This window comes from Benincasa hispida, chromosome 10, assembly GCF_009727055.1.
Source record: "Benincasa hispida cultivar B227 chromosome 10, ASM972705v1, whole genome shotgun sequence".
NCBI lineage: Eukaryota > Viridiplantae > Streptophyta > Magnoliopsida > Cucurbitales > Cucurbitaceae > Benincasa > Benincasa hispida.
This window is the reverse complement of record NC_052358.1, coordinates 49,723,886-49,740,661: the sequence shown is the minus strand read 5'-3', so window position 1 is coordinate 49,740,661 and position 16,776 is coordinate 49,723,886. Positions and strand designations below refer to the sequence as shown.

General features: G+C 34.6%; 1 protein-coding gene and 1 pseudogene across 3 annotated transcripts; one reads left to right on the top strand and one right to left on the bottom strand.

The window, feature by feature from the left end:
• The first annotated feature begins 8,587 nt into the window (after nucleotides 1-8,587).
• On the top strand, nucleotides 8,588-14,317 carry LOC120087576. Of its 3 annotated transcripts, XM_039044390.1 has the most exons (5): nucleotides 8,588-9,151; nucleotides 10,041-10,076; nucleotides 10,982-12,446; nucleotides 12,655-12,680; nucleotides 13,106-14,317. In XM_039044390.1, exons 3-5 carry the CDS (start codon nucleotides 11,012-11,014, stop codon nucleotides 13,850-13,852), a joined length of 2,208 nt encoding a protein of 735 aa, XP_038900318.1. In that variant the 5' UTR covers nucleotides 8,588-9,151; nucleotides 10,041-10,076; nucleotides 10,982-11,011; the 3' UTR covers nucleotides 13,853-14,317. The 3 variants fall into 3 exon arrangements, with proteins under 3 accessions (XP_038900318.1, XP_038900319.1, XP_038900320.1); XM_039044391.1 differs by lacking the exon at nucleotides 10,041-10,076; XM_039044392.1 differs by lacking the exons at nucleotides 8,588-9,151; nucleotides 10,041-10,076 and having other exon boundaries at nucleotides 10,091-12,446.
• Nucleotides 14,318-14,539: 222 nt separating this feature from the next.
• On the bottom strand, nucleotides 14,540-16,384 carry LOC120089129 (annotated as a pseudogene).
• Between the last annotated feature and the right edge of the window lie 392 nt (nucleotides 16,385-16,776).

Here is a 16,776-nt window from a genome sequence, read left to right as displayed (position 1 = left end):
AATAAAATATTCGTAAAATTACAAATTACTCCAATTTTTATATCTGCCTATTTAGTCTCTGAACTTTGAAAAGTGTATTATAGTTCTTTAAATCTTTAATTTTAGGTCTATTAGGTTTCTAACCTTCAAAATCTCCGACTAAATAGGTCATTGACATTTTTGAAGTATTTTAAAGTGAACTAATTTTTTAGTACAAATCAAACTGATTTATTAGATATAAATTTGAGTTATTATGTCTAATGATACTTTAAACTTTTAATTTTGTACTTAGTGGGTTTGTGAATTTTAAACAATGTCAGTTAAGTTGAGGCCTTGACATAAATTTAAAAATTCAAGAATTTGTTGGATGTAAAATTGAAAGTCAGAAAACCTAGCTATAATAAACTTTTTAAGAGTTCAAGAACCTATTTACACACAATTGAATGTTAAAAAACTTATACTATATATAAAAAAATTTAATACAACAATCGCGAGGAGGATGATAGAACCTTTGATCTATAGAGAATAAAATAATGCTAATTATCATTGAATTAAACTCTCTTTAATGCATTATTTAAAGTTCAAACTAAAGAAAGAAACATCAAGTTCAAAATTACCATAAAACATTACATAATTTTTTTCAAAGTTCAAAGTTCAAAGTTACCATAGACCATTACATAATTTTTTCAAAACTCTCCTCCCTTCAAGATATGTGAGGTATTTTTGCAAGTGCACTATAAATCCAAATATTTTTTTATTATGAGGTATCCTCTATCTATTTATCTATCTATCTATATATATAATTTATATATAATTTTCATAGAAGAGAATACAGTATTTAAATATGTTTTTTAAAATCTATAGTAAAAATGCAAACAGATAATAAAACTTTTTTAAGGTACTGAGACTAATATGGTATTTTTAACTCATTTTTTTATAGTATTAAATTTCTTTTCAAAACAATATTTGGGTGCATCCCACTATCGTTACACATATAAAAATAATGAATTAAAATATCTTAAAAAAGAAATAAGAAAATTTATTATGTACTAAATTATAATTAGATAATTTAAATTTGATAGAATGTACAGAGATTGATCAAACCAGGAAAATTAAAAGGATATTGTCCTTTTAGAAACTATTTAGGAAAATATTGTTTTTTTTTTTTTAATAAGTCGAGGGTTGAAAATTCGACCTATCTAGGTCGAATTTTGAACCATCGACCTTCCTTTCATTTGTACGTCGAACTTTGAACCCTCGATCTTGCCCTTCCTAACATTATTATTGAGTCTGTTTAATTATCATTCCGGAGACCTTCTTCTATCGAAAGATAGTATTTCTAAATTTTCATAAGGTCCCCCTGGAATTCCTTCCAAAGCCTGTTGAATAATATTTACGGATTCTATCATCTCAGCAAGTCTGATTAAATAACGAGCTAATGAATCTCCTTCTTTTTGCCACTGAACTTCCCAATCAAATTCGAGAGTGAGATTATGAGAGAGAGCGAGAGCTAGATTTTGAGCGTGAGCGAGAGCAAGAATACCATACAAATTTTCCTTTTTTTTTTTCTTTTTTAATTATTACACATTCCACCTTCTTCTTTCTTTCTTCCTTTTTTTTTCAATTTTCCATTTTATAAAAAAAAAATTCTAAAAATATTTTATTATTTTATTTAAACTCTAAAAAGAATAAATTAAAAAATAATAATAACTCATAAAAATAAAAATAAAAATGTAAATTAAATATCTCATTTATATAAAAAAAATAATTATAAAAATCAATGTGTCCCACAAGGCGGACGTCGTCGATTTCGAGCTGGTTGTCGTTGTCGACTTCGAACTTGAGGTTGCTCGGGTTCTTCTTGATGTTGCTCTGGTACCTCTGCAGGCGCTTTATAATATAAATATTCATTATGCTCTCCACGACCCTGACCATATTCATGCACGTATAAAGACGAAGGACTAGCCTCTGAGTCATAATGTCCTAAACCAAATGTTGGCATCATCATCATCGGACTAACATAATCAGTTTGACTCTGCGTCTGCATCATAGGGGACAACTCTTCCACATTATATGCAATTTCATCAAACTCATTCTCTTCCCGAACAGGTCCTCTACATCTAGGAGCTGGTGGAGGAACAATAGGTATATCGTACATATAATGAATTTTCTCCATATAGCTTTGGTTGTCACTACATATAGCAAGAACCTGGTTCGGATCATTCGCAACCTCACGGAGTCTACTGTTGTTCGATCTCTGTGAATTATAAAACAATTAGACAATATTTAAAATAAATTTAAATTAAAAATAATTAGATAATATTCATTCATTTACCAGATGACCCACAACTGCTCCCGGACGAGTGACGTAGTTGCAAAAGTATGAGAGACCCAGCTATCTCTCCAACCTCAGGTTTTGTTGCTTTGCATAGTTGTCTATATAACCATGCCAAGCATGCTCCACCCCACAAATACTGCCCCGCATCATGGAGGTTAGCTAGCAGTGGCAGGAACATCAAGTGAACAAAATGACTTGATTTATCTGAAAATAGACTTTCACCCATCATTTGTAGTATATATGCTCATGCATATCTTATGACAGTTTCCTCGTCTGCATCATTTGTGAGCTCACGAAATTGTATTCCTAACCATATGAAACTTAACCTCGATCTTTTAATCTTGTTGGCAGGTAGGGTCGAATGGAGTACAGTTGACAAACTTCTAACCAGTCATCGTATATCACTCCGGTGACCGACTCACCATCAACAGGTAACCCTAACAACACTTCTATGTCTTGTAGAGTGATAGTGCACTCTCCAACAGATATATGGAATGTATGCGTCTCAGGCCTCCATCTCTCGACCAAGGCTGTGATCAGATGCCAATCCAACTAAATAAATCATAATCTGGCAACCCCATAGAATCCAAATGTGCACAGTAGCGGTAGTATTCGAGGGTGGAGCGGGATAGTGTGCTGGAGAACTGCCTCTCGCCGTCTGTAAGATATTTCTCCAGTAGTACGATCTCGCCATACAACATATGATCGATGAATGGACTGGTCGTACAAAACATCGGGATTAACAGGTTCTGGGTTTAAAGCCATGATATGAAAAAAAATATATATTAAAATTGACTATAATTGAATAGTAGAGAAAAGTGTGAGGGTAAAGAATAATGTAAAAATCTCATGCATTTGAAGAATGTTATTTTCTTTTCTCGAAAATCTCACGCTCCAATGCATTCCTTATTTCTTCTCTTCTTTTCTCGAAATAGTTCACGCATTTGAAGAATGTTATCTGAGCAAGAGCATTTATAGGCAACATTCGAGCTCCTTTGAGGACTCCATTTATGCACTCTGATAGATTTGTCGTCATCCACCCATATCTGAATTCTCCATCATGTGCTTGAGTCCATTGCTCGAAACTAATGTTGTCAAAAAAACTCAGACAGCTCCAATTTATTCCTTTGATATCTTCAATTGCTTTGTTGAACTTTCGAATTTGAAATTGACACCCGGTACGATAAACATAATTTTTCAATGAATTAAATTTATACTTTTTATTGAAGTTGCTGATGATATGTCGTAACTAGAAACGATGGTGACATTTTGGTCCCGTCCAACCATTTGCTGGGTTGCTCACTGCTGCAATTATACCAGCATGTCGATCTGAAATTAAACACACCTCTTCGTGTGTTACAATTTCTCTCAGGTGTTTCATACATAGTGATCTCAACAAGCCATCATACCAAGCGGTACTGTTCATGTAACAAGTGGCAAGCATTCAACATTCCATGCTCGCATTTTATGGCCGTTTGCTCCCATTTTAACACGAACTACAAAGATTTTATTGAGGACTACTACAAATTGTCAACATACGCTGAATGTTACTCTCCTCAATTTCAACCTGTACCGCATGAAGATTACTGGATCATGCACCATGATATGCCCGTCTTACATCCTGATCCATCATTGTTGAGAAGACCTAGTAGACCGAAAAGTTCACTTTATCACAACGAGATGCATTGGACAGAACCAGCCATTCGACAAGGATGTGGATTTTGTAACCAGTTAGGACATAATCGAAAGAAGTGTCCTTTGTTACTAAGACGGGCTCCAGATAGTTAAGGATTGAATAATAAATAATTTTTTTTATTATATATTCATTTTATTGTATATTCATTTTATTATATATTCAATTTTTTATTATAATTTATTGTATATTCAATTTTTTTTTTATAATAATCTACTATATATTCAATTTTTTTTTTGTAATCAATAAAGTTTTACATTATAATAATCTAATATATTCAATTTGTTGTCTAATGATTATTCAATTATAGTATAATAATCTAATATATTCAATTTATTGTCTAATGATTATTCAATTATAGTATGATTATTAACTCTTTTTTCTCTTTTTTTATATATCTTTCTATGGAAAGTTCAAATAAAGTGAAGACTTTCACTCTCTCTTAAGATCTCGCTCTCTCCTAAGATCTTGTTCTCTTAGTCTCACTCTCTCCTAAGATCTCGCTCTCTCCTAAGATCTTGCTCTGTTACTCTCGCTCTCCCCTAAGATCTCGCTCTCTCAGTATCACTCTCTCCTAAGATCTCGCTCTCGCTCTCTCATTCTTGCTCTCTCTCAGTATCTCGTTTTCTCTGTTATTGTTGTTATTTTTCCATTAATGATTACTAGCTTTCATTTCTTTTGGAACAATCACAAACACTTCTTTGATTATGGATCTACTACCAGAAACTCAATGCGTAATCTTAACATTCAATGTGTATGCCTGAATAATCTCATTTTTCAATTATTCAAACCATTTCATTTTACCAAGTTCAATGTTAGTCAGATTAGTCAATATAAACTAAATCTCGCTCTCTCCAACATTCTCGCTTTGAATCTCGCTTTCTCCTAAAATCTCGCTTTGAATCTTGCTCTCTCTTAAAATCTTGTTCAACATCTCACTCTCTCCTACTATCTCATTTTGAATCTCGCTCTCTCCTTAATCTGCTTCAGCCCACTTATCTATTTAATCGCTTTGAAGTTTCGACATGTGTGTAACCTTCGACAATCTAATATACAAAATTTTGTTCGTAGACAAAGCTAATTCGGAATTGTCGTTCATTCCAAGGCATAACTTGTATCCATGCGCTTCATATTCGCCTGGAGTTCACTCCCAAAAATATAGTCATCCCCATCCCCTCACGTCAATCCCACAAACCTCCGTCTAATTCGAAATCATAATAAAATGCATAGGTTGTTAGAAGCAACTCGAGTACACAGATATATATAATATACCATCTCATTACTTTATTTCCTCTATGAGGGAAAAAAAAGTAATAAACCTGCAATCTCGAGAGTGGATGTGTGTCGAAACTTCAACCTTCGACAACCTAAGCGAGATTTCCCTTATCGAGGGTTGAAGTTTTGGCCTATGTATTGTTTTCAAGTTTTTTTTGTTCGTCGAGTTCTCAACGTTCAACCTAGCCTCGAACTCCCAAAACAACAATATTTCTCTAATAAGTTTCAAAACAACAATATTTCTCTAATAAGTTTTGAAAACAACAATATTAATATTAAAGGTCCTAATCAAACCATTACTTTTTCTTTTATATATATATATACATATATTTCATTTTTAGTAGAAACTGACACGTGGAAAACAACAGGAAAATCACCATTTAAAATAATCAAATAGAAAAAAAGAAAAAAAGTGAACGATCGGAAAAGTGTAGGATAAGTGGGGCCCCCATTCTGCAGCGCGGCTTCAACCATGTGGCTCTCCCTAAACAAACTTTTAAAGAACAACAAAGAAAAAAAGGGAAAAAAAAAAAACTCAAACTTTGGATTCTTTGCTCTTTTTTCACTATCTTTACTTTTAGGTTAAAAAATATTTTTTTCCTAAATTTTCATGAGAGTAATAATTTAGTTCTTAAATTTTTGTTGGTAACAATCTCTATATTTTTAATCTTATACTTTTAAATTTATAACAATTTTGTTTTAAAAAAATCAAAATTATATGTCAATTTTTATTATTTTATGATGTAGATTTTGTATTTTATAACAATATTGAGTCTCTAATTAGTTTATCGGTTTATTTATGTAAGAAACTTCATTAAATCTTAAAACTAATTTCTACCCTAAGGACTAAATTGTAAATTGTTACAATTGTTACATAGTATAGTTCAGAGGCTAAATTGTTACAAAATTGAGAGTTTAAGGACTAAGTTGTGAATTAAAATAAAGTATTAGTTTTGGCAAAATAATACATGCATATTAATATAAAAATAGTATTCTAATTTTTATCTAACTTATTACACACGAGTTGATAGATTGTGGGTTAAATATACAATAATTGTCCAATAAAAAATCAAACATTCAAGTTTAGAAAAGATAATGCATGTCAATTATTGATGAGCATATCTTAACAGTTAAACGTGACAAGTTTTAGCTAATCTTTTAGTTAGTTCTCCATATTTTTCTTGAATTTAATTTTTTATTGAGAAATCTTAATTATGTTATTTCATTAAACAATTATAAAATTTAGTTAACCAAAATATGCGTTTTGTCAAACCATTCTACTTGAGTATTGGAAAAAAGTTGACCAACACATTAACATTTTTTTTTTCAAGTGCCATAGGTATCTATTCAAAAGATGTTTTTTTAGTACAACATTCAAAAGATGTTAAGAAAACAATAATTCAACGTCATGTTAGCTTTCATAAGTAAAAGATAAATCCTTAACTAAACATCTTGATAGGAGATGTCTATGTAAAGATAAAATCTTGGAGATTTGTTCTCTTTTTGTCTCATCAATAAATTTTTTTTTCTCCCTTCTAATCAAGAAATCTCATCAAGTTCAAAAAAGAATGCCGAGAGAGATAAACACAATCTCTCACAAGATCATCATCATAGATCAAGATATGTTACTCTAATTCATGTTATTGTGAAAATCATTGAGCTCAAAGATCTTGGCTTTTATTGTTTTATGCAATGTGATATGAAAATCCTCGAATTTGAAAATTATAAACCCATTTATTGATCAAATTCTAAAAACTCCCAAATCAATTTTGATGTTCCAAAGGGAAAGAATTAGATTTTTTTTATTACCTTTGGATTGGAGATCAAGAAATAAGGAGAACTAGTTCGTTGCTCCAAGTTCGAACGTTCCACAAGAAAAATGATCAAACTTACCTAAATGTTCTTGGCATGCAACCCTGACTCAAAAATTGCAATGTGGTGATAAGGCTCTTTCATCTACCAGAGGATTTTCACTCGGAAAAACCCTAAAAGAAAACCCAAAACTTCAAAACTCATTATTATGTTTCCTTTCCCTCTTAAAAATCTATCCTACTTAATCTAAGGAATTTAAAAAATTCATAAAAAAAAAACACTAAAATCTCAAATAAAACATATATGGGTCCAAAAATAAAATACCAGAAATAAGGTATGTTTGTAAATAAAATAACACTAACAAAACTCAACCAATTTCTTCTTATAGCATCAAATGAAACCAATTATAAAGCTTCTGATAAGTTTTTATTGCTTGAATCCCCTCAATCGAGTTCATCTTATTTGTATGCGAGGATTCAATGCTAATTGTAGCTTCTTGGCTCTTGACGTGTGATTGGTCCTGGAAGTAACATGAGGGTGTCTTGGTTCATATCACAATGTTAGGCTTTTTTATTGTATAATCACGAACTTAAAACTTACATGTACCTTTAAGGAGGAATGCCATGCCGATTATGGTTAACTAAGTTAACTTTGACGCTAAGAACTCAAATATCATACCTAAGAAGATGCAAATCATTGTAAAAAAAATTGAAAGAAAATGTTTAATTTTTAAAAAACAAAAAATGAAATTGTTGCCAAATGCAGTCTAAAGAAAATTAAGAACAAAAACATTAATGGGGTGTTGGGCCACCAATTTAAAATAATGGAGTGGGTTATTATAACTCACCCCATGTTTGGGACTCCAAATATAATAAGAAGTTTACAACTATTTATAACATATAATTAAGTATAGTAAATATTATTACAAAACCCTTTTTGCAACAGTATTTACTATTTTTCACTTATCATCTTTTTTTTTTTTATTAGTGTTTACTATTTTCTGTCCAGACTAAAATAGTTTGCACCTCAATTATAGACTATCATAATTCATACTAAATTGTCTGCACCCCAAACGCATACTATACTAATCACTTACTACAATAATCAATTTAGTACTCCAAATGCTACCACATATTTTGGAAGATTGATTAGGTCTATTAGGATCGAAGGTACAAGGTGGATTTCTCATGGCCCTCCCAATAAATCATTTTTTTGCTATACGAGCATGTCTACGAGTGTGGTCCGATGGAAAAATATGTCATTGTACTGTACAAATACATAATACACATGGAGATGGAAATTGATAAGGAAGGTTGGATTAACAACTTATGATGATATACTCTCTACATTTATCAATGAAATCTCATTTCGATTAAATCAATTTTTATCACGATCGGATAAAAGTGGCCTTAATTCATTTGAAATTCGTTGGGATTCTTTTTTCTAAACAAAATTCGTTATTATTAGAGAGTTGAGTACAGAAAGAAAAAAAAAAGTTTTTATTTTTATTTATTTTTTAAGAAATCTGCTGCCGCCTGCCATCACCGTCTCTTCCTTATCTCCCAGCTTTCTTCTCACTCTCTTTCGTCTTCCGTTTTCGTCTCTCTTACAGCCTCTTTCTCAATTTCTTCTCACAGCAAACGCCGTCACCACTTCTCAGACCCCCCGGCTGATCGTCCTCCTCCTCCGGCCGTCGACTTCGATCCTCGTCGCCGCGTTGCTCCCTGTCGTCGGACGTTGTTGCTCACAGCCTGAACAACCAAGGCAGCATCAGATCTTCCGCATCCAGCCCGTGTTGCGACGTTACAGCCTTGGTTTGAAAGCTCTCTTCACGTTATTCTCTTGTTACCCACAGTCTGTTCGACTCATTTCCTTTACCCATGCCATTTCTGGTTAAGATTCGAGTTCTAAAGTTTTGAATGCTGTTAGTATGCTGACCAGGAGGAATTAAGGTTCAATTAGTAAATTTTTGGTGATTATCGAGATTCCAACCCCTTTCGAATCCACTGTTGCTGTTGTTTTGGGTCTAACCCCTGAAATTTCGTTGTGTTCAGGTTCGTAGTGGACTCTTTAAGCATATTTTTGGGTATAATTTACCACATGTAATTTGGTCTTAGTTGTGGGTATTAATTTAAGTTTAATATTTAGGATTGATTTGAGGTGGTTGAAAGTCAAAAGGGGGATTTATTTTGTTGTTGAATTTTATTGAGATAAGTTAATGGCGTTTAATTTGAGTTCTGGAGTAGCTTTGTTTGAAGTTCTCATGGATAAAATTTCAGGACCGTCTAGCACTTCAAGTGGTACCAAGTTACTTTTTGGAAATTGTTGGTACTCCATTGTGAAATAAGTAGAACTACTACTGGAACGCCGTAGTGTCGGACGAAATTTGTTTGTGATGTTTTGGCTTTGTCAGCTGAATTGTTGATGTATATGTGTGTTGATTGAGTATGATCCTTTACGTGATTTATTATGAAATTTATGAATGATTTTGATGCACAATTATATGTTAGGCATGACTAGAGTTTTATGTGAATTTATGTGGGACCTCATGTATGTGTCATTACATGAAGTTATAAATTCAGAAATATGTATTCTCCTTTTCTTATCATAGTATCGACTGCATGAAGTTAATGCAAGTCCAAGAGATTTAAGTTACACAAAACTTAAATGCTTAGATTTTCTGTGTATATAATAGATATGTATCCATGCATGAAATTGATGCATGTTTAGAGGGTTCAATGTATATGGAATTGATATACCTTAAACTGATGGGTATAAAATTGATGCACATCCAAGAGAATAAAAACGTAGTGAGAATTAGAAAGGCAAAGTTTTAGGTTCCACTGGTTAAAAGTTTTAACTCATGTTTGCATGTGATTGCGTAGTGGAATTACTTACCGAGTATTTTTAAATACTCATCCTTTTCTTCTTAACGTTTTCCAGGTAAAGACAAGAACATATAGGGCGCATGACGATGTGGTATGTTGGTGGTGGCATGGGACTAGTATTGTCATTTTTGCATTAGCCTGTGTCTCTATAACTCTTTTAGCGTTTTCATTAAAGTTTGATTTGCTCCCATTTTGACATTATTCTCTTTTAAATGTTTCTTCCGGGATCCTAAATGGAAAAGTTATTTTGTTTTGAATAAATTGTTTCAACAGTGTTTATTATTATTATTATTATTATTATTTAAAAAAAACTAGTTCCTCATTTCTTTTAGATTAAAACCGTCTTTTTTTAATTGATTTTAAATTTGGATGATCATGCATGTAGTAATAACCCCAGCTATAGAGGTCTTAGAAAGTCGGTTCGTTACATACTCTTTCGTCTCTGTAATCTCCTCCCTCATCCGTAGCCAAAATTTCGTCTCCCTCTTTCTAGCTCTCTTTCAGGCCGTACTGTTGCTTCTCTGGAGAATTTCTTCTCTCTGCATCCATTTTTTTGGTTTATATTTGCTTCAGTTTTCAGATTTGGATATCTAAACTTCTCTTCGTCTGCAAAGATAACTTTTTTTTTTTTTTTTGGTGATAAGAAGTGCTGTAGGTTTCCTGGAGTATGTTGCTTACATTCATCCAAAGTATTGTCAAATGTTCGAATTGTTCTGGGATTCTGGAGATGCATACTGTTTGTGATATTTTGTTGTTAATTTAATGAACTCCTGGTTATGAATTGTTTTGGCTTCATTTTGAAGTATGTTGTAGTTTTTGCCCATTGTTTTTCCTTTTCTAGTGTTATTGGTTGGTTGGATTTTCCTTCACTGTGAACTGCGCTGGGTGAGGGGCTCTTGTCTGGTTTTTGAGACTTAATTTGTTGGGTGAAGGGTGCGATAGCCCGTTATTCTGTTTTTTCTTTTCCTTATAAGTTTTGCTTTGGACACTTTTCAGGTGCTAGCAGTGAAGGATTGTCTTGTTACCATGTCTGATCATTTCACAAAGTCATACCTAGAAGGGAATGGAATGTCAATGCGACCCTACCATTCAGTTTGGTTGGCTCACTGGTCACGTTCAAGCTGCAAATCAGCAAATGGAGGTTCCAATAATTTATCGACCAGCGGTGAGTCTGGCGAAGAAAGTTCTCAAACTAGGAAGCGCCCTTTGCTTGATGGTCCAGTGCCAGCTACTATCACTGGAAAACTTGACATTGGGTCTGGAGAAGTAGCAGGAGTAAGTGCAGATAATCCCAAGAATGAGGGTTTGACTGGGAGATCTAAGAAGAGGAGGAAAGAAAGGTTAGATTCTGAGTCCTTGCCTATGCTCAATGTTTCTCAGCATAGAGGGGGTAAACTGGCTATGAATATTGAACAGGCTACGGCTAGTCAAGGTGGAGATTTGAAATTTCATACTTGTTCTGGCTCTGGGCACAACACTTCTTCTCTGGATGGAAAGAGTCGATCGCCATCGCTGCTTGCAGTAGTTCCTGATAGAGGTAAGCCCAGGAAGGAAAAGATGAAGTCCATAGACATTAGAGCATATCAACAGCAACATGAGAATTCCAATAAACTTCTTAACAACAATGCCCTTAGCGTTTCACCACTTATTGGAGATGAGGCTATGGGATCAGCTTCCAGCTTTATACCATATGGAATGGGTAATAGGTTTCCATTCACCAAGTGTGAACAAAACGTCAACAACGAACCAAGTTCCTATTTGTCCTCCAAAAAACAGGTTGGAAATAGTAATTTCCATACTTATTCGACCCTTTTTGTGCAAGAGACAAAAATCAACCAACTTTTGGATTCAACTCAAGCTACAAATGCACTGTCAAGACAGCACATGCGAACGTTTTTACTGCATAATCCATCGTCAAGCAATCTTGACCAACCAAATCCATACCCTATACAATGTGATACTAGGAAAAGTAGTTCTGATACCTTACCCTTTCAAAGCCAGATCAACCATGCAGGCACTACGTTACCAGAATACTTATACCATGGAGGTTACTCAATGCAGAGACTCCCATTTTCTGTCCATGACGTGGAAACTATGAGAATATGTACCACTGTAGACTCTGTTGGACAGGCGCTCAAGGGTCCTCCAAAGTTTTGTCAGACAACTCACCGTTTTATGATCACTAAAAAGACTGATGTTGACTTGTATGAAGGTCAGGAGTTTAGAGAGGTAGTAGCATCTACCAATCTTAAAGAAAAAACTACATGTGCACTCCTTAGTTCATCCACTAATTCTGGCAGACATGATCAGAATGATAATGAATTGATACAACCTTCTAGCAACCTCTATGGAGAAAATGAAAATTTTGGAAATATGAGGAGTGCGGCTTCTTTGAGCAATGAATCATCATCTGAAACTGATATTATGGACATGGATGCATACCAAGGGAACCATTTGAGGGGTATGTTTTCAAATTTTTGTCATCTGAGTGTTCCACTTTTGTTGAAAGTTAAAATCACAAAGAGAAGGCAAAAACATTGGTCGACAAAAACGCTATTGAATCATCTACGACAAACTATATTTTCACTTATTTCCAATTACGACTTTCTTACTATTTGTTTGTTAATCTTTGCTTTCTTCTAATTTGTGGATTTGCCCTTCTATTGCAGGTGCGGATACATCACAAGCAAATAAGGTAAAATGGATCCTATCTGACATCTCACTCTTTTATATGCTCAATCCCCAGCAAGTCAAATCAGATTTACGCCATTCGACACGCATCATTACACGCTGTTGCCTAATGTGATACTGCTGCCCGTTGTCTGTGTTTTCCTTTCAGCTAATTCAATCTTGTTCTATTATGTTATCTTGCTCTGTATTTCCTCTTTTTTGGCCTCTTTTTGTTCCCATGATAAACATTTTAGTCTATTATCACATGCTTCCCAAACGTCCAACTGTATTAGTCCCATAGAAACTATTATTTGCTTGAATGTTCATGAAAATACAAATGCAGGTTGGATGGTTAGCTCATCTGGCCTTGGATATTGTAAATACCATTGACATTGAACTTCAAGTATCACAAATTTTTATACTGAACTAATAGGGATCTGTGATTTGCAGGGGTTGAGGAGTTCAAAATCACCATTGCTTTCTGTGAGTGCAGCCAATTCGGCTAGAAAACAAATTGATGATCAGCTTCCGAAGCAAAGATTACTTGATATAAATGAAAGGCCACCCAATCGTTCAACTTCTGCAAGCTTGATGGACAACGGGGAGTCAAGTACCTCTAAAACTCAAACTTTGGATGTAGAGCACCTCCTTCCAAATGCTGACCAGCCAAGATTTTCAAACTCTAATGTCCCTCCAGAGGACTCTTCTAAACGGGAGATACACAACGAGTGGGTTAAACGCCTTAGACCATGTGCCTCAGAGTCTGTCCATGATACAAAGAGTACAAAAAAGGAAGAAGACTCTTCTTGCGATAAAGGCAATCTACTCTTTAGTAAAATGAAATGCAGCTCAACCAGCTCGGACCGCTCTAGGGGTCCACTCCATGGACAAGAACAATTAGCAATTGCTCAAGCAACAGCTATAGTAAAGGATAGCAGCAACTTAAGATCAAATAATCGAGAAATGATACTCTCCAATCCGTGGATTCGCAGATTGTGTCATAACAGATGGACACCTCGTGAAAGAAATCTTGAAACTGCAGTGGTTCACAAATCACAGGGTTCAAAACCAACATTACATCAGGCATTTCCCAGTATAGCTGCTATGGCATTGATGGGCAAGACAGTGACTGGGCTTCAGCCATGTGAGTTTGTCAGAAGAGGATCTTCTTTAGTTTGGAATATCGAGGGAATATGACTGCCCCAAGTCTCTCAGGTTTCTGATACTGTTGATATTTTGAAATGAAGTTATTTCCATGAAAGTCCCTGGCCATTCTCAACTCAAGTTTGAACTGCTAGAGAGACCACAAATGTTGCTTTAATGATTTGCTAAACTATCATCGACCTCCAATTGTCTGCGTTGGGCCTAAGGGCTAAATTAAGCTTATGGATAAGCTCGTTACACTTCATACCACTACCTGAATGGAGTCAGAGGAAGGTTGTTGGCTCTCTTTACGTGGTTTTGTGCTAAAGCAACCACTTAGCCACGTTCTTTCTCCCGGGGCTAAAAGGAAACGTGAGGCATCCACCTATTTGCAGTAAAGAAATGAACAGCGAGCTTGTATACAATTCTATAGTTTTAAGTGATTTGTACTCTGCGTGGAACCATTGAAAGTGCAGATACTGCATTTCCCTTTCTCAATATATGGTACCACTTTTTGCATATGGTTTTATCAACGCCTACTTTTTCAGGGAAGATACAAACATACGACCAATATATGGTTGAAGTAGCTGGAGAAACCTGTTCAGTAGTTCGAAGCCGTGAGTTTTCATATAGTATGGAAATTGGTGGAGTCTGAACAAACCATCTCTTTTTTCCCCTCTTTTTGTTATACGATTAGTTCTGTGTTACATCTATGTTTCTCAGGTTGAACTCAGCCTATAACTAAACTGTTCTGTTACAAATTATGGTAACATTTCTAACCTGACAACCAGTTTGTTCCAGAACAGATTAAAAAAAACTACCTCCTTGAATGGTTGACAGGGAGGAGCAAACTGAGTTATCATGTCTCGCAAAATGAGTATCCCTGTTGCTTGCTGCAAATTATTGACAATAAAGCTGTAGCTGCTATTTGTCTCTACCATTGTTGTCATCACTTGCTTCAGTGTGTCATCTCTCTTGTTAGTTAGTCACTGGGGTGTGCATATTTGGAAGTTTACTGTTGATTAGAGGATGTACACCGGACAAGGTAAGTGCCCTTTGGCGCCCTGCGAAGTTGGCATCTGCTTGTGCTTTATTCGGTTCCATATGGATGAACTCCTTCACCGTTAGCCTTCTGCAGTTGTGTTCATCAATTAAAATCCATTAGCAATTGCATCAATAAATTTAAATGCTTGCAATATATTATTGTTGAAAAATGAAGCAAAACTGATTGGTAGATCATTCAGAAATCAGATCATGCAAACTAGTATGGGGTTGAAAGGAACTTGCTTTCTGTTCTGAAATAAATATTCAGAACCAATAAGCCTCTTATTTCCTCTCTCTGTTACAGCAAATGCACCAATTTGTTTCTCCCATAGTATATGAAAAGCGTCTATTATGTTTTGGTCACCATAGACATGGAGGACATGTTCTTCATTATCAAACCTGAATTCACAATATCCAAGCAAAGAAGCAATTGTGTTACTCAACTGCATATAGATAATTCTCTGCTATTCATGCTATTTCCCCTACCGAAAATCAGATATAACTTTTGGCCACTATGCTGTCGAACCACTTGATTACAAAATCAAATGAATTGCTGCATTCTATAATAGAAGAGCAAACGATTACAAACACTCCATGACTTTACTATTTGAACTTCACTAGTAGAGAAGCCTCAGTTGCCTGAGTCTTATGATCTGCCTTTTGCTTCCTCAACCCTTAAACCAGTAGTCTAAACATGTATTTGGCATATCTATATCTCATTTCTAACCAACAAAATAAGGGGAGTCAACCGTTGCTACTTGTTGAAATAATAGAGAAATCAAAAGAAAGCAATAAAATTGGGAACACAATAATTAATATGGAAAAACTACAAACGGAAGGTAAAACTATAAACCTTGAAATATCATGATAATCAAAGAATCTCTTCCGACTATAATTTCAAGAATCTCTCTTAGTATTATACCACCCATATAACTAAGTTAGTACAACAAACTTTAAGTACTCCAAATTGGGATGGTTAGAAATCAAAGACGTACTCCTTTTTATGGTAGTTGGAGCCTAGAACTATTTTGAACTTTTGGACAATTGCACTTCTAATATTTCATGGAAAAACGTATTCTTCATCCCAGCAGGAAAATAAGGATCCCACAAGAATGTCTTGCCCAACTCACCCACCTAAAAAGGACAACAAAAACCAATCAAAAGTTATCGAACTGCTTAACATTTGTAGTGCACGTTAGAATTCACAGGAACACACAATCAAGAAGAAGAAAAACCTTGGTTTGGCCAATGTGTGGATTCTGTGCAAGAAACCCCAGAAGCCCACAAACAGTCTCTATAGTCTCCTCAGACTCAATGCACTCAATTCCATTTTCCAATTTTTGAATCTCCTGAATCATCAGAATTCAGCCATTGAAGACATTTGAAGGCAAGATTCATTGGAAGTACCTGAATACACCATAGAAACAAGCTTGAGAGATGAACAAAGCCAATAAACCGATCAGGGAAATCATCGCTAGAGACATCGGCAATGAGAGCACAAACCACATTCTTCTGGAACATAACCCGATTTGATTCAGCCATTTTTACCGTTTGGATGAAGTTGCTTCTTCTTCTCCGATTTGTCGGGATTTAGATTAGTTAGTTAAACTACAGCGGAAGTGTGGAGTCGCCGCATCCTTATCCACGTGTCCATCTAAAAATACATCTATGCTGCCACATGTCATAGATTCTTGCTGACAACAAAAAAAAAAAAAAAAAAAAAAGCAAAATTATGGTAATATAAAATTAGAACGACTAATCTAAAAAGTGAGACTTAGTTAATTACGTTTGTTGGTGTTTACCAGCATTCTATAATCGTAATGAATATTGGGTCCTACGACGAAATTCGTAATTTCGAGCTCTAATTCTACTAGGTGGGTCATTAATTCGATTACTATTGATGATTACATGACACTTATTACTCTTTTTGTGTG